Source organism: Saccopteryx bilineata, chromosome 2 (genome assembly GCF_036850765.1).
Source record: "Saccopteryx bilineata isolate mSacBil1 chromosome 2, mSacBil1_pri_phased_curated, whole genome shotgun sequence".
In the NCBI taxonomy this organism is placed as follows: domain Eukaryota; kingdom Metazoa; phylum Chordata; class Mammalia; order Chiroptera; family Emballonuridae; genus Saccopteryx; species Saccopteryx bilineata.
The window spans coordinates 277,761,845-277,784,492 of record NC_089491.1 but is presented as its reverse complement, the minus strand read 5'-3'; the positions used below and the strand labels follow the sequence as shown (position 1 = coordinate 277,784,492).

General features: G+C 52.3%; 2 protein-coding genes across 5 annotated transcripts in view; one reads left to right on the top strand and one right to left on the bottom strand.

Annotated features, from left to right (window-relative positions):
- Positions 1–1,934: 1,934 nt before the first annotated feature.
- SH2D1B (SH2 domain containing 1B) lies at positions 1,935–15,761 on the top strand. Its single transcript, XM_066255087.1, has 4 exons — positions 1,935–2,179; positions 11,758–11,821; positions 12,664–12,829; positions 14,121–15,761. The coding sequence occupies exons 1-4, from the start codon at positions 2,046–2,048 to the stop codon at positions 14,156–14,158; spliced, it is 402 nt and encodes a 133-aa protein (XP_066111184.1). The 5' UTR covers positions 1,935–2,045; the 3' UTR covers positions 14,159–15,761.
- Positions 15,762–19,859: 4,098 nt separating this feature from the next.
- The window catches only part of LOC136325881 (carboxyl-terminal PDZ ligand of neuronal nitric oxide synthase protein-like), a 117,364-nt gene continuing 114,575 nt past the window's right edge, over positions 19,860–22,648 (bottom strand). For all 4 annotated transcript variants that reach the window (XM_066261003.1, XM_066261004.1, XM_066261005.1 and 1 more), the window contains 2 exons: positions 21,922–22,234; positions 19,860–21,709 (listed from right to left, as the gene is read on the bottom strand). In XM_066261003.1, the coding sequence (XP_066117100.1) occupies positions 21,241–21,709; positions 21,922–22,234 (782 nt within the window). In that variant the 3' untranslated portion in view covers positions 19,860–21,240. The remainder of the gene's footprint in view (positions 21,710–21,921; positions 22,235–22,648) is intronic.

Sequence of the window (22,648 nt, the reverse complement as noted above, 5' to 3'; positions counted from 1 at the left end):
GGGAGACCATTTTGCACTCCCAACAACGATGGAGGTGACGTTAGTCCATTTCACCCCAGCGTGCCCACACAGGCTGATTTCAAACTTTTGATTTTCACTGAGGCAGTCGGGGAGAGACATCATCCCAGCATAGATTTAATTTGCAGCATCTCACAAAGAGCGAGGACAAGGGGGAATCTTGAGGTGTCCTCCCTCACTCAGAAGACAGCTTCACACCAAGCTTGGTCCTCAATTTCCTCTCTCACCATGAAACATTCCCTCCTCAACTGCCATGATGTCCAGGAAATGAAATAGCAAATTGCCCAAGGCCCCTTGCGAGCCACTGGGTTTTGAAAGCATATCTCTCTCTCTCTCTCTCTCTCTCTCTCTCTCTCTCTCTCTCTCTCTCATGAACTGAGCTCCAGTCCATCACACCAACCACACAGGAGGGGGCTTTCCGCCAGAGAACCAAAGTGCGCAGTCCGGAGGGTCACGGTCAGACCCATCCCCCAGGTGGTGGTAGACGGCGGCTAGCGAGCAGCTGAAATCGCCATCCCAGTTAGGAAGGGGTTAAGAGCAGTAAGAAGCATCAAGAGCACATGGTCCTGTTTGTGTAGATTTCTTCCTGAGACTTGGAGCAACTCTCTAGATGGAGTAAGGCAGCTATGCAGGATGAGAAATCACAAACAGTTTGCACCAGCTGACATTGGATTATAGGTACACTTACCTGGCTGATGTAGCTGGAATTAATAGTTAATTGATTAACAAACAATACGGAGGATGATTTAGCTGCAGAGGAAACGGGGAGATGTTGGTCAAAGGGTAAAAACTTCCAATTATAAGATGAATGAGTTCTAGGAATCCAACATGCGGCACAGTAAAGAGGAGATCTTACATGTCCTCACTACTAAAAAGAAACGGTAATGTTGTAGCCAGACGGAGGTGTGAGCTGATGTGATGGTGGTAATCCTGTTGCACTATATAAATGTATCAGATCATCATCGTATTGTACACTTTGACTTAACCTGTACACCTGAACTTTAAACGTGTCCATTGCATCTCCCAAAAAAATAAAAAGCCGGGGAAAAGGGCTTTAAGACATGACTCTAGGGTTAACTCTTACTCTCAGACCACAAAACCACCGTTCCCAAGAATATCAGCCGATCAAGGCAGAAATGTCTCATCAGAAAACAACAGAGGGGATTTTGTCACCAACACCAGGTTTGTCTAAGTGGGTTAACTGTCTCTGGCCAGATAAATGTTTCTTGGTCTTTCTCCATGGGGACACATCATGGCTGTCCACAGTACAGAGACTTCAAAGGACCTGAAGGTCTATCACACCAAGCCTACATCCTCTTTTCTTTCACCTGAAAAAGCGTTCCTGCACCAACTTTCACGCCCAGGTGTCCCTCCACCTACACTCGCTACCTGATGCTGAGTATGGTAAAAGTGGCCGTGTTCGCCCGAGACCAGGAGCCTTGTCCACGGGGTCCAGGAGCTTTCTATTATTCCCTTTGATCGTTTCCATTCTTCACACCACTTGACCTGTGGGAGTCCTACCCTTTCCTGGGTCAGGTCATGTCTGGACTCACTCAGCAACTCATCACTTTCTGAGCACCTGCTCTGAGCTAAGTATGTGTAGTCCGAGATGGCATCAGCAGAAAATAAGCCATGGTGTTCTCCCTCAGAAAGGACAGGAGGAGCCAGAGCAGGGAAACCAGCCCATGTGGTCAGCCCCGCTGCACCCCAGTTTTGGGGGCATCTGACTTCAGCATCGCAGCCCCAGATGAACATCACAATCCCCTCCAGGTACTCAGCCATGCTCTTACCCACTTCTGCAAATCACATTCGGACCATCTATTGGCTGAAAGGCCTTGGTCACTTACTATCAGCCCCGCCCTTCTCATTTCCTGAATTGTGTGAAACCGAGTCTGCAGAACAAGTCTGCAGAACGATCTCACATTCATCTCATCAGCCAGCCGGGACGAGGAAGCTGCCTCCACTTCTTCCCCCTCCACACTGTCCCCGGGCTTGGGGGCTGATCCCAGGGCTACTAGTGGGTTCCCATGGATCTGTCTTATTACCACGGCCCTCTGTCCAAGAGGGACTGTGAGAGGGTGCTGCTCGTGGAGCAGGCTGACGGCAGCTTCCTGCTGCGAGACAGTGAGTCCATCCCAGGCGCCCTGTGCCTCTGCGTCTTGTGAGTAGCTTCACCTTCCCTGTGTTTGAAACTGTGTAGCGAATGTTGAGGTTTGAAACTGTGTAGTGGAATTTGGGAAGGTTTGAAACTGTGTAGCGAATGTTGAGGTTTGAAACTGTGTAGTGGAATTTGGGAAGGTTTGAAACTGTGTAGTGGAATTTGGGAAGGTTTGAAACTGTGTAGCGGATGTTGGGAAGGTTTGAAACTGTGTAGTGGAATTTGGGAAGGTTTGAAACTGTGTAGCAGACATTGGGAAGGTTCGAAACTGTGTAGCGGATAATGGGAAGACAGCCAAACAGAGGAGAGCTTCTGTCTCACTCTGACTTCGCAGCCCACGTGAGCCCAGTGAGCAGAGCAAACCCTGCCCCGGGAGGTGGGAGGGACAGATGTGCATCCATGGCCTCCACCTGCCTCTGTCCCGGTACGAAAGTCTCCATGGACAAAATGCTGGAGCAGCATGGTGAGGGGCAGGGCTGCAGGGACTGAGGCGGCGAGGGGACCGCAGATGGGGAGGTCCCCTCCGGTAGAGCTTGCTTGCTATGGACAAGGCCCGGGGCCCTTGGTGAAATTTCTTTCCGAGAGACCGATTTTTACATGTATTCGGCAAGCTTCACTTACAATACGTCCAATGCTAAGTCCAGCTTTGTTAGGTCTGTGAAGGCTTCAGCACATGGCACCCCCCGTCAGGGCCAGCATCTTAGAGATGAGGAAACAGGGCCCAAATTTCTCAAGTGACAGTGCTTGTGCTACATTTGGGCCCTTGGGAAACTTCTTCCGGCGTTTCCGGAGAGGCTCAAGGCCAGAGTCATCAGGGAGGGGGCCTTGCTCAGGCCGCCAAGAAGACAATGTGTAGAGAAATCAGCAGGAATCTCCTCCTTGGAGAGACCCCTGAACTTTTCCGCTTACTTGTTATGGGAATTAAAACCCAGTGTGTCCCCCCACATGTGTTGCGTGCTTATTAGAATCAGGGAGCTGTGAGGACAGGCGTGACCATCATCAGTGATGGAACAGGCCGGATGGGTTCCTGCTCGATACCATGCAGGGGGCTCAGGCGTGAGAGAGAGAGCCTCACGTCCCTGCAGTTGGAATTTCCAAGCTCCCAGCGGTGTGGAGAGTGTTTTCACTTTGCGAGTATATTTTAGCCAGGAGACTCCTCCTCTTTCCCAGAATTGCACAATCACATTCTTTACTTGTTTTTAGCTTTAGTTGTTTGTCTTCTTTTTATTGATCCCCCTCCCCCCCCCTCAGTTTCTAGGTCTGAAGATAAAACAATTTTTCCCAAACACACACACCCGGACAAAAGATAACTACAGACCAATTCTGGTTTCATTTACTATCAATTTTCAATAAACTACTAACCAGATAGCAGCCAGGAACCCATAAAAGAGGCTGGGCTTAAGTCTGGCCCAGTTTAAGAACGTCAAGGGTATGGTTCTGTGTCAGGAAAATTATTGGTTGAACGACATATTCATATGTCAAAGGTTACAAACGGCATAACACGCTCAAATTTACTTCAAAGATATTAGAGAAAACTCAACAGGCACCCCTCCATCAAACATACATTGCACAGGTGCACACACACACACACACACACTTAACACACGTCCAGCCACACAGCGCTAGAGAAAGACTGCCTGAGCCGAAGGCCAGAGGGAGGGCTGGAATTCCCACTGAGGCCTAAATGTGCTGAGATGAGGTTCATTATCAGTCATATCTCCCAGGAGGTATCAGAAAGTGTGCTAAGTCAAAGGAAACACACATTTGTAAACATCAGAAAGGAAGCCTCAACATTATTATCTGCAGTGGAAATGATTTAATACTTGTTACATCTGAGATTTAAGCAAAAAACAAACAAAAAAAAACTAAAAACTTAAAGAAAATTCAATGAGGATATCTGCCTTCCTTTTTTTATTACTGAATTTACTGGGGTGACACTGGTCCATAAAATTATACGGGTTTCAGGTATACAATTCTATAATACGTCACCTGTATACTGTATTGTGAGCTCAGCACCTCAAGTCAAGTCTCCCTCCATTACCATCCATCCCTCCTCTGCCCTTTCTCCCTGGTCGTCACCACACTGCTGTCCATGTTCTGAGTGTTTTTCTTTGCTTAATCACTTTTGTCACCCAGCCCTCTCCCCTCTGACGGCTGTCAGTCCATCCTCCAGGAAATCTTACCTTTGGCGACAACATGGATGGACCAGGATGGCATTTATGCCAAATTGAATCAGCCAGTCAGGGGAAAGACAAACACCCTATGATTTCACACATGTGGGAATCTAATGAGCAAAATAAACTAACAAACCATTTAGAGACAGACTCATAGAGACAGAGGAACCTGCCTCTCTAAACAAGATAGAAAACCCAGAAACCAAAGACTACGGACTCATAAGATCATTCTAAGGAAAACTGATGTTAAAGACAATTTAAAAGATTGTTGACCAACGGACAGAAACACAAACTTCATGAACAATTAAGGAGTTTTAAAAAATCAGTTGGAAACAAAGTATAGTTGGAGCCAGGAGTGTGTGTGTGGGGGGGGAGGAATTATTTGAAACACAAACATGCAGAAGACACAATAATGCTGGCTCTCGCTCATAACTAATGAACTACAGATCAAGGAAAAACGAGGCACCCTTCCTCCTGTTTGACGGGCGAGAAAGAAAACTTGGCATTAGCCAGAGACACACGCATGGTTAGCGACCCCACATCTCGCTAACGAACACCTATCTTATAGTTACTACTCTCCACTGTAAAACAAAGTCAAGCAGGTGTTCCATCACCAAAGAGGACTGATAGGCAGGGAAGAGGAAGGGTTGCCGTCTGGCAGGGTACAAACGTAGGAGTGGGGTGAGGGGGTCTGCCCAAGGAAGATGGACAGTCTCATTAGGAGGAGAAAGGTCACTAAGAGCGGTGATGACCACAGAGCTCGGTTGTAAACACAGAGGCTTCCTGTGGGGCCGTGGCAATGACGCATCACCTCCCACAGACCCTCTGCCTCTGTCAGGCATAGGCCGCTGTCACACAAGGGCACGGTGATGATGACAAACACCTGGGGAACCTCTGAGAGGAAAAGGTTGCGAATTTGTTCTTTTCATCTGATACCTGCTTTTGTACCCTTTTGGTGACTTATGTACAGGTATTACTTTTGTAATTAAAAAAAAAAAACTTATAGGCCCTGGCTGGTTGGCTCAGCGGTAGAGCGTTGGCCCGGCGTGCAGGAGTCCCGAGTTTAATTCCTGGACAGGGCACACAGGAGAGGTGCCCATTTGCTTCTCCGCCCCTCCCCCTCTCCTTCCTCTCTGTCTCTCTCTTCCCCTCCTGCAGCCAAGGCTCCATTGGAGCAAAGATGGCCCGGGCGCTGGGGATGGCTCTGTGACCTCTGCCCCAGGTGCTAGAATGGCTCTGGATGGAACAGAACGACGCCCCAGAGGGGCAAAGCATCGCCCCCTGGTGGGCATGCCGGGTGGATCCCGGTCGGGCGCATGTGGGAGTCTGTCTGACTGCCTCCCCATTTCCAGCTTCGGAAAAATGAAAAAAAAAAAAATGAAAAAAAAAAAACTTATAAAACTCTAGTGAATCCTGTCTTCTCGAATACAGGGCCAAGGCCTGGGGAGGTTCTAAGGAGAGTGAGTCCAAGAGAGAACCTGTTTTATCTTTTTTTTTTTCAAGGAAATCCAACATGTAAATAAACAGAACAAGGTCGAGTATTAATTCCAGGATAGACAATTTTATTCAAATGCGAGGACAGGGTGAGCAGGAAAGCCTCCGAGAGGAAGTAGTGTTCGAGCTCGGGCTTGCACTGGATGAGAGTCAGTCACCTGGAAACAGCAGGAAGGCCCAAGCAAGGGAGCCTGATTGTGGACTCTCGTCATTCTGACTTCCCCTCTTCTTTGCTCTGTTAGAATAGCAGTGTGCCACTACTCAGTGGCAAAGACAGAACTAAGGGGAGGAAGTCAGAGAGAGTTGGCCTGTGATGACCATGGACAGGAAATGCTACCTGACCACACAGCCAGATAGAGCCTGCAGAAAATAATGGGCAAAACACCACAATGTAGACTTCCTGAGTGTCAGATGTGGGAGCTGCCTCTGCCTAGAGTCGGTTGACTCCAAGTGGGGTTGCTATCTGGGATGCAAGGGGTCTACATGCAGGGTAACAAGAAGGGGGGGACTTCCTGCAGCCCCAGGGAGGCTCCCGGTGAGGAGAGCCCAAGCCCCAGACTTCTGTGGGGTTGCACTGAGGAAGATAGGCCCCTAGAGTTACTTTCAACTCTCAGATTCTGAGATCATTGGGAAGACTTGAGTTCAGGAAGAAAAACAAATTCAGTCTTTTTTGTTGTTTTTCAAAAGTCAAATGTAGCCCTGGCTGGTTGGCTCAGTGGCAGAGTGTCAGCCTGGCATGTGGATGTCCCAGGTTTAGTTTCCGGTCAGGGCACACTGGAGAAGTGACCATCTGCTTCTCTATCCCTCCCCTTTGCTCTTTTTCTCTCTCTCTTTTTTTCCTGTAGCCATGGCTCTACTGGTTTGAGCAAGTTGGCCCCAGATGCTCAGGATGGCTCCATGGGGCTTTCACCTCAGGCACTAAAAATACTTCGGTTGCTGAGCAATATTCCCACATGGGGAAAGCAGCCTCTGTAGGGGGCTTGCCAGGTGGATCTCCATGGGGGCGCATGTGGTAGCCTGTCTCTGTCTCCCCTCCTCTCAAATGTAGAGAAAGGTATAAAAGAGAAAGCAGAGCCTGACCAGACGGTGGCGCAGTGAATAGAGCATCGGACTGGGATGCAGAGGACCCAGGTTCAAGACCCCGAGGTCACCAGCTTGAGCGCGGGCTCATCTGGTTTGAGCAAAGCTCACCAGCTTGGACCCAAGGTCGCTGGCTTGAGCAAGGGGTTACTCGGTCTGCTGTAGTCCCACAGTCAAGGCACATATGAGAAAGCAATCAATGAACAACTAAAGTGCCACAACAAAAAACTGTTGATTGATGCTTCTCATCTCTCTCTGTTCTTGTCTGTCTGTCCCTATCTATCCCTCTCTCTGACTTTCTCTCTGTCTCTGTAAAAAAAAAAAAAAAAAGACATAAAAATAAATAAAAAAGCAGAAGTTATCTCAGATGCACCCCTTGGAATATGTGTTTTGTTGTACATCAGCACCTGTCTGCAGACCTCCCGTGCACAGTACGTGAATTTCTGTGCATCAGTGGTCTGTTACACATGACAGTCTGCAACCTATCGTGTCAGTGTGTCCCAGGTACCCTTCAACGTCAGAGACAACCAACACTCTATCCTTCCATGTTCGCTCAGCGTCCCGTTGATTGGTACATCAATTTGTACCCAGTCATGCCTTGAGGGTATTTCCAATTTGGTCCTGCGGATCTGATGTGATTGAAGACGATTAGCACTTTGCATTTAGACCTTTCAAAATGTGCCCAACTCTGTCCTTAGGATAAAGCCTTCCCTGGTTTACTCCACACACTGACACATTAGCCCAGCAAAAGCCTGTCCCTCTGCAGCCAAGGTCAGTGATGAGGCCAGAAGCCAACAGCCTCAGGACACACTCTGTGGACTCGGATTCCCCTCCTCGCAGCATGGAAACGAGCCGACACCCAGCTGACATGATAGAGCGGCAGCTGCCCTGCCTTCAACTGAACTTTTAAAAACTTGTTTAAAACAAAACTAGAACTTCACCTTGAACACGTTCCCCCACCACCCTGGGCCCCAGCATGAGACCAACGTGTTAATGTGTGGTCCGTTCATGTGAGCTCAGAGACCGGGGTGCAGCACCTCCCGTAACCACCATGTAGCATCCACACCCATCGGGAAGAGAAACGTAGAGACCTGCGTTTTAACCTTTTCCTATCTCAACTGGACACTCAGTGCTGAAGACTTAAAAGAGGCCCCTAAAAACCCTGTGTGTTTTTCACACCTCCCATCGGTTGAAAATTTCCACAGGACAACTGAAAGCACAGACCTTTCAACACACCAACGGACCTAAATCTTAGAAATGACTGAACGGCCACACAGACCTCAAACCTTGTTGCATGTCCAGAGTTGTCCCCACGGTGGTCACTCTGACCCTGGGACTAAGCCTCCACCTATGACTGAGGACCTAACAGCAAAGACAGGAAACATTATTATTATTTTTCTATCTAACATCAAAGGCCAACCATGAGAACATTAAGGGATGAACTTAAACTCAGTGTGTGGTTCAACCCTCCGGGGTTTAATGAAAATATCCCACTCCTGTCCCTTCTTACATCATGGATGCTCTCTACAGTTGCATGGAGGCATCAGGGACATAAAACAGACACTGCACAACCTGATGAGTTGTGATGCTTGCACACTCCCATGAAAACACCACTGCAGCCAAGATGCAGCGGCGCATAGCCACCAGAACCCCCCGGCCCTCTCTGTGGCCTCACTGCCCCTACCAGCCCCCCAGGCCCCCATCACCTGCCTTCCAGCAGTTTTTTCTTACTGCACCTTGTGGTCAATGTGTCAGAGGTCACTCTCTCATGGAGTAGGGACAAGTCACAATTTCATATATATATATATATAATATATGTCCCCCACGGCAGGTCGCAGTCACGATCACTGTGCTTATCTCAGGCACATCGCCTGGAGATTAGACACCTGTGCATGTTACAGGAGTCACATGCTGTCTTCTCACTCAGGGCCCTCACAGCTTGCACTCCTGTGCGGACTCACGGCCAAGTCTGTGCATCGATTTCCATCTCCCCCCATGCAAATAGGAAGGGTACGTGGGCCCGGGCCCCGTGGTCAGTTCAGGCTTTGTATTTTTAAAATATTTTTCCCCATTGATTTGAGAGAGAGAGGGAGAGAGGGAGAAAAAGAGAAGCATCAACTTATTCCACTTAGTTGTTCCATTTAGTAGTGCACTCACTGGTTGCTTCTCATCTGTGCCCTGATGGGGGTGGGGGTGTTGGACCCATGACCTCTGGTGCACCAGGTGGATGCTTTATCCACTGAGCCACCTGGCCAGGGCCTAGATTTAATATTCTTAAGAAACTACTCAGTTGTTCTCCAAAGTGATTGCCATTCTTGCTGGCACGGGGAGTTATGGTGGCTGGGTATCCTCAGCACACGCAGTATGGCTTGTCCTTTTCATTTTAGGCACATTCATGGGTGTGCCACAGTGTTTGATTGTGGTTCTGATTGGCTTTTCGCTCATGACTAATGATGCTGAGTGTTTCTTCACGTGACCACTTGCCATCCACACATCTCCTGTGATGTCATGCCTGTTCGGATATTTCACCTACGTGAAAGTATTTTTGTATTTATTTTCTTATTGTGTCTTTTTTTTTTTGTATTTTTCTGAAGCTGGAAACGGGGAGAGACAGTCAGACAGACTCCCGCATGCGCCCGACCAGGATCCACCCGGCACGCCCACCAGGGGCGACGCTCTGCCCCTCCGGGGCGTCGCTCTGCCGCAACCAGAGCCACTCTAGCGCCTGGGGCAGAGGCCAAAGAGCCATCCCCAGCGCCCGGGCCATCTTTGCTCCAATGGAGCCTTGGCTGCGGGAGGGGAAGAGAGAGACAGAGAGGAAGGAGGGGAGGGTGGAGAAGCAAATGGGCGCCTCTCCTATGTGCCCTGGCTGGGAATTGAACCCGAGTCCCCCGCACGCCAGGCCGACGCTCTACCACTAAGCAAACCGGCCAGGGCTCTTATTGCGTCTTGATGACTCTTTACATATTTTGGATGCAAGTTCTTTAGAAGACAGGTGATTTGTAAATGTTTTCTTCCCTTTTGTGACTTTTCATCCTCCTAACAGTATATTTCAAAGAACAGAGGTTCTCTGTTTTCCCGAAGCCCAATTATTCATTTTTTTTTCTTATATAGATCACGGTTTTAGTGTTTTATCTCATAAATCCTTGCCGAATTCAACTCAACTCAACTCACACAAAGATCATCTCCTAACTTATCCCTGGAGTTGTATAATTTTAGGTTGCTGCATTCCACGTAGCCTGTTCTGATTCTGTTTTTATGTCTGGGGTAAAAATAAAATCACTTATGGAAGAATTTAACATAAGCTGCATGATAGTTGGGTTTCAAAAAAACCCACATTATCATCCAAATGCAATGTGAGGACCTTGTGTGAGCCTCGATTTGAATAATACTTCCGTAAAAAGGCATTACCGAGCCCTCTTCTCAAACTGTGGGGTACTTCAAGCTGTCGCATATGGACAGGGACTCTTGTGGAAACCTTTGGTTGCTTGCTGTGTGACTCAGAGACACCCACTGGCTCATTCTGGTCTCAGGAAACCCCACAAACAAGACTGAGGTCTGAACCTTGCAGACAGTTCAGCGACAAGGCCGCCTGTCCTGAAGGCAGTAGGCAGGGGTCTGACGGCCTCATTGTGTCAAAACACACTGGTCATTTGGTTCTGTGGTGCAGATGCAAGCACAGGAGTCAACCTGCTCATCTGAGCCTCAGGTCAATGTCTTGCAATCTCATTTTTCACACGGTAACATTTCTGTGGAATCTGGACCTGTTTAACAGCAGAGAGAGGCGTGGTGTGTGCCTTTTCCTCCTGGGAAGCCATTATAAATCAATACAGTATTTTTTTTTCTTTTTCTTCTTTTTCCAAATGAGGGGAAAGGAGATAGACAGACTCCCACATGCACCCTGACTTGGATCCACCTGGCAAACCCCATCTGGGACCGATGCTCTGCCCATCTGGGGCCATGCTTACAACCAAGCTATTTTAAGCGTCTGAGGCAGAGGCTCCATAGAGCCATCCTTAACACGCAGGGCCAATGTGCTTGAACCAATAGAGCCATGGCTTTGGGAGGGAAAGAGAAAGAGAGAGAGAGAGAGAGAAGAGGAAGGAGAAGGGGTGGAAAAGCAGATAGTCACTTCTCCTATGTGTCCTGACTGAGAATCGAACCCAGGACTTCCACAAGCCAGGCCAATACTCTACCACTGAGCCAACCAGCCAGGGCCTTGATATAGTATCTTATACTATATAGTGGACCCTCTCTCCGCTGTTAAACAGATTCAGATTCCACAGAAATGTTCCTCTGTGAAATCTTGGGATTGGAGAAATATTGGTAAGGTAGGTATCTCTTGTCATGTAAGTTGATAGATTGAGTCTGTTGGCTAAATTCTGGTTGAAATGCTCAGCCAGTGGCCCCTGTCCCAGCGAGAAATAAGAATGCAACACAAAACCTCCAACATCCGCTATGCTAGTTACACAACCATCTCTCGTGAGCAATAGCAGCATCGTTTACTGAACAAACTGGAAGGTCTAAGTGTCGTCTGGAAGCTAATCCCCCCTGAGAGCAGAGGGAAGAAGAGAGAGACCCACCAAGACCACGGCAGCTGTGAATTCTGTCCTGGTCCCCTGTGGCCACAGCCCAGACTTCCCCCTGCAGACTAGGGTCCCCCTGCCAAAGTCTGGGTCTCTTTCCAGTTCCATCAGCGAGAAGGTCCAAAAATGGCCAGTGGCTTTTGGGGACCCACAATCGGAAAAGGTTTTACACGCAGGAGGTTAAGATCAGTATCACCTGGGTTGGATGGAAGAACATTCTGATTCACCCACACTCATCTTCCCACAGGTTTCAAAATTTTGTCTACACGTACCGCATCTTCAAAGACAAGTACGGGCATTACCACACAGAGGTAAGGACGCTGTCACCAGAACCACTGCACCACTCGCTAAGAGCTGGGGAGAGAGGAGCCAGGGAACCCCTGGCCCGAGGCGTGGCAGGTGCAGGCATTCTGCAAAACAAGCGGGAATTGGAAGACACCAGAGTGTGGCTCCATTTTTGAATCACCAGCCTGGTCCCCATTAGGGACGTAAGCCTCACTGCAACGTCAGAGGACCTCTGACCCCCCCTCCTTCCTGTGGTCCCACACGGCGCCATGCGAGGACCCCAATGAGCATCAGAACCCCTCAACACATGAGAGCAGAGGAAGGAACCCTCTTTTTGTTCCCAAATTCCTTCTAGAGATTCCTGTAGGGAATTGTCCAGGGCTCACTGCAGTGAGCAGAACCCACAACATCCCACACACCTAGGTCAGGTTGGCGTGCCGATTTTCACTTTCAATCAAGACCTTTTTTTTTTTGTCTTGTCTCCTTGCCTGGAGATTCTGAATCTGTCAAATAGGTAAATTGTGTATCTGCATTTCCTATCAGAAGGCTGTTAGTCCCGCTGAGAGCCAAGCCGGCCAGCCAGGCACAGAGCATGGCGTCAGCTCTCCGTGTGCAGCCAGGAGTCGCCCCAAAAGCCCTCGCCGTGATTGGGTGCACACACAGGAGGGTGGCCCAAGCTGGGGTCCCTTTGTGGCCAACCCTCTTGACCCAGGGCAGCTGAGTCACAGACAAGCATCAGTGCCACTTCTGGGATCCCCGAGGCCTGAGTGCTGACATGTCCAGCATGCTGGCTCACGGGCCACCGAGAATGTTACACATCACACAGCACCGTGCAACGATGAGTGATCTCCCTCTTGTGTTTCTGCAGACTGCAGAAGGCACTCCCAGACAGATCTTTTCCAACCTAAAGGAATTGGTCTCCAAATTCCAGAAACCAAATCAAGGGCTGGTGTATCCCCTTCTAAACCCAGTCAAGAGGACCAGGTCTTGCCGGAGGTTGAGGAAGTTGAAGGTGGACCCGGACGATGATTACGGTAAATGCTCTCCCATGGGTCAGAAGGTAAATGCTCTCCCATCAGAACCAGCACAGACATGCTGGGTCTGCTTCGAAAGCCACCTCCTTGTGGCAACTGTCCCAGCTTCTGGGACAGCAGGGCAGCCGACATCACACCAGCCAGCTTGCAGATTTGGGACAGATGACACATAGGCAGACATTCCAAAGAAAGAACTGCTTCAACACCCCCCCCCCCCAAGGCACAGCCCGAGCCGTGGGGCTCGGTGTTTGCTGAGCGCTCACATATGTCGTTCTAGGGGACATGTTACTTCAGATGTGTACCAACAGGTATTATGTGCGGCAGAGAACCTGGGGGCAGAGGTCACTCCTGTCACAGCCCCGGAGGCTCTGCCCATGAAACCCGCTCTCAGAAAAGAACCTCACAACAGACTGTCAGTTACAATCACTCTGACCTCAACTCGGACGTCCTGAGACATGGGCCGTAGCACCGTCTTTCATTGCTGGGATGTATGGTTCCATTCCCAATGAGAGGGATCAGGGGGGTTGTCAGTGGCAGGTGACAGTGAACAAGGCAGAGGACAGAAAGTCCTGGGAACCCAGTTGTTACCCACACGCATTCCGTTCTGTCTACAGCGAAGTTCCCTTTAGGCCGCAGCATGTGTGTCATCTCCCCAAGACTCAGCAAGGGCTTGCTGATGAGCCCACCCTTCCCGTACCACTGTCCACTTCCCCATGCAGGGTGTGCACCTTATTACACAAAGGCCCTTCCTGTGCGCTCAGCTGCGGTGCGACCCATTGGCTATTTACCACCAGAACTTACAGGAAAAAGCTGGTCGCAGGGGGCAGAGCTGGGAACTACAGCCCGTAGGCAAACCCAGATGAGCCGTCAGGGGTGGTGGGGGCTCCTCTCAGCAGTGATGAAATAACCACAGATCTGAGAGGAGAGCCCCTTACAGAGTGTCGCCTCAGAACCAGGCAAGTGTGATACCCTGTCCCTGCATGCTCAGCTTGCAAGTGAGTGCCATATCCTCGTGACCACCATGGGAAATGCCACCCCTTCCCTGGGCTCCTTAGGACAAGGGCTGTCCTCACTCCAGAGATGCCTGGGGCTTCCGCTGGTGCCTGACTCATAAAGAGGCACCCAAATTGGCCAAAGAAGCAAGCACCACGTGGCACCCCTGCCCTGTGGACGTCCCTCAGACATGGCATCGGGCTAATCTGTGCCCAGGAGAGGTCCCCTTTCCCGTGCAGGGTTGGTCAGCGGGACTCCTGGGTGCTGGGCCTCATGGCTGTCCTCTGCTTGTCCCTAGAGAACTCTAACAGCGATTACGTGGAGGTCTTGCCTTGAAGACGTGAAGACAACAGCCAGGAGACACGACGTGGGGAACCATTCTCACCGGCCGCCTGCTTCTCCCACACGTGCTGGTTGGAAATCAGAATTGTGGGCACAATTCAGACTGACGTGGTCTGGTGACTGCAGCCACCGTCTCCCGGGTACACAGCTCGATGGCCTTGAACCCCTTCCCTCGCGGCCAAGGACACTGGACGGTTCTCCCTGACACATTCGAGGCACTGCCACCCACCCTGGTGGGCCTCCTCCTCCCACTGGGCAGACGGGCAGCTTCCCACAGATGCGGGGTCTCAGCTGCGCCAGAGCCCGAGTCCTGTCCTGCCCCACAGCCCAGCGATTCTCCTTCCTTCTTTCCCGTCCTGACCTTCCTGCCCTATGTGGCCCGGGATGCGCTCTCTCCCTGACGTGGCCCCGTTTCCTCAACGCACCCACCCTCCAGCAGCATGGCGGGGACTCTGTACGGGGACAGATGTGGGGATATTTTAGGGACCTGTGGCTCCTGTTCCCATCCAGGTGTCAAGGGCCACCAAAGTGTGGCAGGGTAGCCCTTGTGTGCCCCTCGGTGTGCAGCCAAGTGAGCTCAGGAGGGACACCTGGAAGCATGTTCTTGGCGGGTCAGCGGAGTTGCTTCGAAGGCCCCGTGGGTTTTCGTGTGAGTTCAGACTTTCAGCTGAGACCTGGCGAGTGGGGAACAGGCCATGTCTGTGATGCTCCTTCTCTCTTCTCTGCAGCCAGAGTGGTTCCCTCCCCACCCAGGGCGGAGTTCTCTCGCCAACTTATTCAGAAGAGAAAGTCCAGTTGTCTAGACAACAGGAGCAGACCCTGTGGCTGGACTCCCAGAGTGGTGGTAGTCTGGGTTCTCGGGTCACAGTGGCCACAGCCGCCACTATGCAGAGAGGACTAAGATGTGAGATGCAACTGCATTCCAAGTGCAGAGGGAGCCAGAGCTTCTGGCTAGGTCAGTGAAGGACACCTGGAGTGAGCCCAGCCCGGGCTTAGTCCTTGGTCTTTGCTTCTCGCTGCGAGGTACAGGGAGGGTGCCCGCCCCCAGAGCCCACGGTCACCCAGGCACGGACGACGTATTCAGCGACGGTTTCCAGAATGGATGACTGGACGTGTCCATATGGACAATGTGGGGTCCATCCTTTGGGGGACGGGGGGCAGGGACCGGTCTGTCACTCATTTCTAAATCTAGTAGAACAAGGCTTAGAGTTTAAGAGCTTCTGATGATGACTCCCAGGTAGTGCTCTCCTCACTCCTGAGTGCCCTGTTTGGTCCCCAGTGGTGATGGAGCAGGTGTGGCGTCATGCTGTGCCATATGGGAAACTGAACAGCTAAAGGTCTGGGCCTGTGGGGCTGGGGGGAGATGGCTTAGACTCCGACAGCTGTCCCAAGCACCTGGGTGCTGGCCTGTCCCATGTTCGCTACATTACAGGCCTGAGTGACACTAACAACATGGCCGGTATCACATTGCTTAGATGCATTGGTTTGTAAGAAATGCTTAGCTGCATCACGATTATGGCTTTTAATAATCCGCTCAGTCCAAGAAGCTAATATTTCACAAACGACTTCTGCATTAAAATTCATAAACTGAATAGAACTGTAATTGACGGAATTACAATGTGCTGACCACACGAAGTGAACAACGTGGCCTTTCTCCTTGCTTTGCTTCCCGTGACAATTCTGGGAGGTATGGATGGTCTGTCCTTGAAAGGTGGCCCTGGCCAGTTGGCTCAGTGGTAGAGTGTCAGCTCGGTGTGTGGACGTCCCAGGTTTGATTCCCAGTCAGGGCACACAGGAGAAGCAACTATCTGTTTCTCTACCCTGCTCTCTCTCTCTTTCTCTCTCTCTCTCCCCTCCTGCAGCCATGGCTCAATTGGAGCAGGTTGGCTCTGGGCACTGAGGACAGCTCCATGGCCTCTGCCTCAGGTGCTAGGAAGAGCTCAGTTGCTGAACAAAGGAGCAATGCCCCAGATGGGCAGAGAATCACCCCCTCGTGGGCTTGCCAGGTGGATCCCAGTCAGGGTGCATGTGGGAGTCTGTCTCTGCCTCCCCTCCTTTTACTAAAACACAGGAGCCGAGCCAGGCGCTCCGATGACAGAAGGCACCTCTGAGCAAACCCCTGCTCTCTGGGACCTCTAGTCATTTTTAGCTTCACTGTCAACTTTCATTTCATGGGTCTGGAAGAGGCAGTTTTTTTGTTTCTGTTTTTTCTTTAAAAAGATACTTTGCTTTCCAAGCCCTCCGCCGAGTTGGAAGGGCTCACCAAAACACAAACCACCAGAGACAAATCTGAATGAGGACCATTGCCACTCTTTGCCCCTGTTAATTTTTTAAAAGCTCTTTGCTAAATGACCACAGGGAGAGGGGCGGGCTGCGGCACCCACACTGGGGTCAATGAAGCTCATGTTTTTCACATCACAACAATAACTCATAGTTCTCACTCCCAACAGGATACAATGGGAACAGGCTTGCTGTTTCCAAATCGGGCTTGTGCAAAACCTGGTGCCGCCTTTAAATCAAAGGTGCTTCTCAGGTGTTTCTGAAAGCTCTCTGCCCTTCGCATGGCAGCATTCTCAGGCGTAATCTAGAACTACCACGAAGGTCCAAGAACCAACAAAAACAACAACAAAAATAAACTGACCATTTCCTGCGTGGTCACCCCTAGCACCCCCTCTGTACCCAGTGTACCCAGTCGTCTGCCTTCTCACAGCAGACTGCTGGAGCGATCCGTGCCGTGAAAATCTTCAGCCTCAGGGAAAAATAGATATTTTATGCTCACTTACATGACAGTTGGACTGAATATGAAATATAGGTGGAACGTTCTTTTCTTTCAACGAGGTAAAATATCAGGCCACTGTCGTTTTACAACTGGCTTCTCGTTGAGACGCCCAATGCCCTCTGATCCCCTGCACGGAGGGTGGTGGTTCCGTCTCCTGGAAACGTGAACGATGGTCTGCCTTCACAATCTTACGTTTCACTGTGACATGTCTCCATGTGCACGTTCTCTTCTCTGTCCCATTTGGGAGTCTACACGCCGTTTCTGTCTCAGGGTTTCAATCTTTCTGTGCTTCTGGCGGCGGGGGCGGGGGGTGTTCCTTCTTTTCTAGAGGGACCCCTGCATGCCCCCGCTGCAGTTCCTGGTGGAGAGATGCTGTCTGGTTTTTCTTCCGCCTATCACCTGGGTGGAAACAGTCTCAGGAAAGCTATGGCCTCTCTAACATGGAGCAAGAATTTATCTTGTCAGCAAAGCTGCTGCCCCTTGCAGAAAAATCAGTCATTGGAAATGACAATGCCACAAGTCAGCCACACGAGGTCAGACAATCACTGAGCTAGCGAGCACAGTTTGTTGTCAGCACAAGGCACTGTGCGTCCACCTCCAGGCGGAGGCCAGGCCAGCCTTCCCAGACTCTGCGATCGGAGGGGCTCGGAAATCCTTCTGCACGGGTCTTGGGGCTGTGTTCTCACAAGTCCCAGAGTGGATTTATACCAAACTCTTCAGAGCGAGTGTCTGGAGGGGCCACTGGAGTCCGCGGCGCCCCTGACTGGAGGAGGGACCATGGACGGGCTGCGGAAACTGCCTAAGCCTCTGGTCAGCGGGTCTGGAAGATGCCTGGAGCTTTGTCAAGTGAAGGCGTCCCTGCTCCAGGCTGTGGACCCACAGCTCCGCTCAGAGGCACAGCATTTGAAGCATGATGTACACACATTCATTTTTACATAAAAATTCCCTAGTTTTATGTTTACACAGCTATTTTTCCTATTTGATGTGAGATAAAAACAACTATGCGAGTCACTGTGGACAAAGATGTTAAAGGCATACTTCACACTTGAGTGACCACAGAAGCCCTGGAGTTGTCCAGTCCACAGGAAAGGTCGCCGCTTAAGCCTTAAGAGGGGCCATTGTGAGTCTTCCGTGCCTTTTTCCAGGTGTGGGGCCCATGGGATGGGGGCCCCCTGCGGCACCCCTGACTTCTGGGGACAACGTGGCTGCCCTACTGTGGTCCCACCACACCCCATCCTTCCTACGTCCTGAGAGACACAAGGGGGAGTGGAATCCCACACAGAAGAGGCTGGAGCCTCAGTCTGGTGATGAGATGTGTGTGGTGTGGAGCCGGGGACCCCTGCAAGCTTAGGGAAGACCCCCTGCCCAAGCCTGGCCATGGGGACAATGACAGGCTGGACAGAGGCCCCTCTTTCCCTTTCTGTCTTCCTCCTCTTTCTCCTGGTCAAGGAGGTGAAAGTCCCGGCTGGCTCTCAGCTGGGTCAGTCCCCTGGGTCCCTCAGGCCAGCTCTGCTCCAAGCCACATTCCCTGGATGAGCAGGCATTTGCTGCTCTGGCCTGGGGACACCGACATGAGCAGGTCTATCTCCCCTGCAGAGTGTCTGCATGCACATACACACAGCCCACCCCTCCTGGGGACAGAGGGCCACAGTCAAAGCCACACACCTCTGTCAGAGTGGCTCTCATCAAAAAGACAAGAAACTATAAGTGTCAGTGAGGGTGTAGAGACAAGGGAACCCTGCTGGAGGGAGCGCTGTGGGAAGCAGTATGGAGGGCCTCACACATGAAGACTACACCATACAACCCACCAATTCCACTTCTAGGTTTTTACCCCCAAAATATGAACACATTTATCTGTAAAGACAGGCACACCTCTGGCCCTGATCGGTTGGCTCAGTGGTAGAGCGTCGGCCTGGCGTGCAGGAGTCCCAGGTTTGATTCCTGGCCAGGGCACATAGGAGAAGCAACCATCTGCTTCTCCACCCCTCCCCCTCTCCTTCCTCTCTGTCTCTCTCTTCCCCTCCCACAGCCAAGGTTCCATTGGAGCAAAGTTGGCCTGGGCACTGAGGATGGCTCCATGGCCTCCACCTCAGGCACTAGAATGGCTCCAGCTGCAATGGAGCAATGCTCCAGATGGGCAGAGCATCGCCCCCTGGTGGACATGCCAGGTGGATCCTGGTCGGGCACATGTGGGAGTCTGTCTGCCTGCCTCCCTGCTTCTCACTTCGGAAAAATACAAAAAAAAAGGCACATCCCCATGTTCGTCGCAGCTCTGTTCATGGTGGCCAAGACACAGAGACAACCAAAGTGTCCCTTGGTGATGAGTGGATCAAGATGTGGTACCTGCAGACAATGGGCTGTCCTCAGCCACCACGTGGACAGACCCCAATTATATCACGCTCCGTGAAGTAAGCCAGGTGGAAAAGGACAAAAAGACGTGGGATATAAAACTGAAAACAACCAACTATCGAAGCAAAACAAACTAACAGACATAGACGACTGCAGTGTGGCCACCAGATAGGAGGACCCTCAAGTCCGGGCGGGGAGCACGAAGCAGATGTCCCATTGTAATCTTGTACCTGAAGCTTATTCCCAGTGTCACCCCAATAAGTTGAACTTGAGAATCACTTGCTTTCCCTCCCTCCTGCTTCCTCCTGAGGGTCTTACCTGCACACATCAGTCACGTCGACACCCTGGAACAGCCAGTTGGGTGGGAAGAAGGACGCTTACTCAGCGGCCAGTTAGGGGACCATCTCTCTAGGGCCAGAGACTGGCAGTCCTGCTCTGCTGCATCCTCACGGTTCAGTCCCCTTGCATGACTCTTCCAGCTACCTGAGACCTCGCTCTTGATGCGTCAGATCCAGAAAGCCAGCCGCTGACGGCTCGCAGTCCACTGGGAGGAACAATGAAACCAGCAAAACCAAACAGTTCATTTTATTGTGTCGTCATCTACCAGGAAACTAAAAATATAAATATAAAATCTCTAGAAAGTTCTCGGGATAACTCTGCAATTGTCTTCCTCCATAGATAAGGCCACGTTTGTCCTTTCAAAGCCGACAGTGACAGGTGCGTCTGCCATACATCATACGTACGTGACCGGGACGCTTTTCCTCCAGATAGGGGATGCGCCACCCACCCCACCCAGTTCTGAAAACTCATGGGGGTCTGTCAGGGTAAAACTTTGAACACAGGGAACGGGTGACAAGGGACAGGAGTGATGGGGAGAAAAGACAGTGGCCCCAACTTCCTCACATGCACACAGAACCCTGTCCTTGATGGACAGGGCCACCGAGGGCCTGGCTCCCAGAGAAGCCCCAGGCGATCAGGCTGGAGATGGACGAGGGAAGCAGGAGGGGATCACGGCAGAGCAGGTCTGAGTTCTGGACCCCGTGTGTAGCATCTGGGACCAGATTTCAGCCTCAGTTTCCCCACCACCACCTGGTAGTGCCCTGTCCCTCCTAGATGATGGTGAGTGGTCACTGAGAGGTCAGCTGGCACTTGTAGGAACCACGGCCCCTACTTGACATCCCGCACGAGTCTGAAGAACTTGGTCACCCTGGCTGTGGTCCCAGGTGGGGGTGGGTCAGCCCAGAACCCAGTGGTCCTGGGTCAGCCAGCTGGCACCCTGTGCTGATCCTGGTCTGAGGGTCAGCATCCATTCTGCCATGGGCTTTCTAGGAACTGGTGCCCCAAACGCCACGTTCCTGGTTCCTCCAAATAAGGTCGGAGTGTGGGTGCTGCTTCTGCACACAGCAGGAACCCGAGTGGAGCTGGTGATGGCGTTTCTGGGGGGATGGCATTTCCCGGGGGACAGCTGTGCAGGGCAGGCGCCTGGCTGGCTTGTGTCCTGAGCACTGTGCTCTCTGCCGGCAGGTGGGAGACAGCCCAAGAACTCAGGCCACACGCTGCCTCAGGGTCTTGGCACTCGCACACCCATGGGGACAAAGGCAAGGTGGCCCCTGGGACTGCACTGTCAGGACCAGGAGTGACCCAGCTGGGTGGAGGTCTGAGTGCTGGCTTTCTGGGTCTGGATCCATCATCAAGCCAAATCCATCATTCTTGATATGGCCCAGCCTGGAGGGACACAAGTGGGCATGTGCGGGGCAGACAGGGACACCCCCACCTGGGACCTTCAGCTGGGCGGGAGCTCTGGGTCCACAGGCTGCGCTGAGGTCAGGGATGGATGGGGCTCTGGTCCTGCCCCAGCACGGGGATCCTGCTGGGCCTGTGCGGGGAGGGTCGTGGAGCTGGGTGAGGGTGAAGGAGCGCAGGGAGGCCCAAGGGGAGGTCAGGGGCCCTACTCAAAGGACAGAAGGTCGGGGTGAGGCCCCTCGCTGTCCAGGCTGCGGGTCCGCGCACTGGCACGGGTGCTGCTGTCCTGCGGTGACTCGGCCAGGCTGAGTTGGAAGCCATTCCTCTCACTGGGGCCAGCAGGCAAGGCCCTCCTGCCTTCGGTGGCCTTCAGCCTGGACTCGTCCTGGCTGTCCTGGTAGATTAGGTCAGGCACCAACAGGGAAACCTCACCATTGGGCAGGGCCATCTCCAAGGGGGCCTCCTGCTGTGAGTCCTCTGCAGGGCCAGGCTGGGCAATGGGAGGGGAGTCCAGGGGCCGTGCAGGGGACAGCTCAGCCCCACACTCCAGACTGCTCAGGACGGGCTGGGGCGATATCAGCATGTCCTGCGTGGTCGTCAGGGCCCGGGGAGTTCGCTTCCGAGTTATGGGAGGTGGAGGGTCCAGTCGTGGGAACGTTTCTGGCAGGGCCAAGCTGCACGGGTGGCAACGGAACACATGCTGGAGGAGACGCACTGTCCCCACCATGCGTGCCCCTCCCCAGCCTCACCCGCACCCGGACCTAGCCGGCTCTCACTCCAGTGGGTGTCAGCAGCTCAAGCACAAGTGGCTCAGGCTGTGACATCCTCACACAAAGGTTAGAGCGGCACCAACCCTGTGGGGATGCTTGGGTGGGAGGTGATTCACCTGTCATCCTCCCCGTCGGCTGCTCCAGCCAGCTGGGCCTCCGCGGTCCTGTTGACCTCCATGGCGCCCACGCCGCCCAGGCCCCAGGGCTCCCGTCTCCTCAGGAAGTCATTCACCTTGGCCCCCATGGCCTTGCCCAGGTTCCTGAGGTGCTGGCTGCTGCCCCCCCAGAGACCTGGCCCGCAGGGCTCCACAGGCCCAGGGGCCGCAGCTGCGGAGGAGGCCGCCAGCTGGGACAGGTGCGGCACGGAGCGGCTGGGCTGCAACTTCGGCGTGAGGGACGCGTTCAAATTCTCAAACATGCTGTGGTCCACTACAAACACAGAGACAGACAGTGAGTGAGCAGGGTGGAGGGGGGGGCGTGACTTCAGCGGTCTGCGAGTCCCCTCCCTGCACCGCACCCCGGACTAGCCACTGCAGAAGGATCCAGAAACATCCAGAAAGGAGCCAGCATGACACCTTGAGCCGTCCTGTCCAGGTTTCTGTGTGGGGCATGGGACCAGAAACTCTGGTCTGTGCTGCCCAAGTAAGCCGGTGACAGGCTCCAGCCACGAGATAGCTAACCTGCCCCTGTAAATCTGCCTCCTGGACTCACACTGACCCTTTACTCTGGGGTCACGAGTAAAAAAAATGAGGGTGCAAAACAGGATGTATTTCCATTGCCATGAGCACATCTGAGCATGTGTGAGCTGCGTGCAGGGCCTGGGACAGCATAGGTGGGGGGGGG

Bases quoted from the DNA above. Each gene is read 5' to 3' on its own strand.
- SH2D1B (XM_066255087.1), top strand. From the start codon at position 2,046: ATGGATCTGTCTTATTACCACGGCCCTCTGTCCAAGAGGGACTGTGAG. The intron at 11,822-12,663 runs GTAAGGACGCTG...GTGTTTCTGCAG, and splicing joins ACGGGCATTACCACACAGAG to ACTGCAGAAGGCACTCCCAG. The intron at 12,830-14,120 runs GTAAATGCTCTC...GCTTGTCCCTAG, and splicing joins GGACCCGGACGATGATTACG to AGAACTCTAACAGCGATTAC.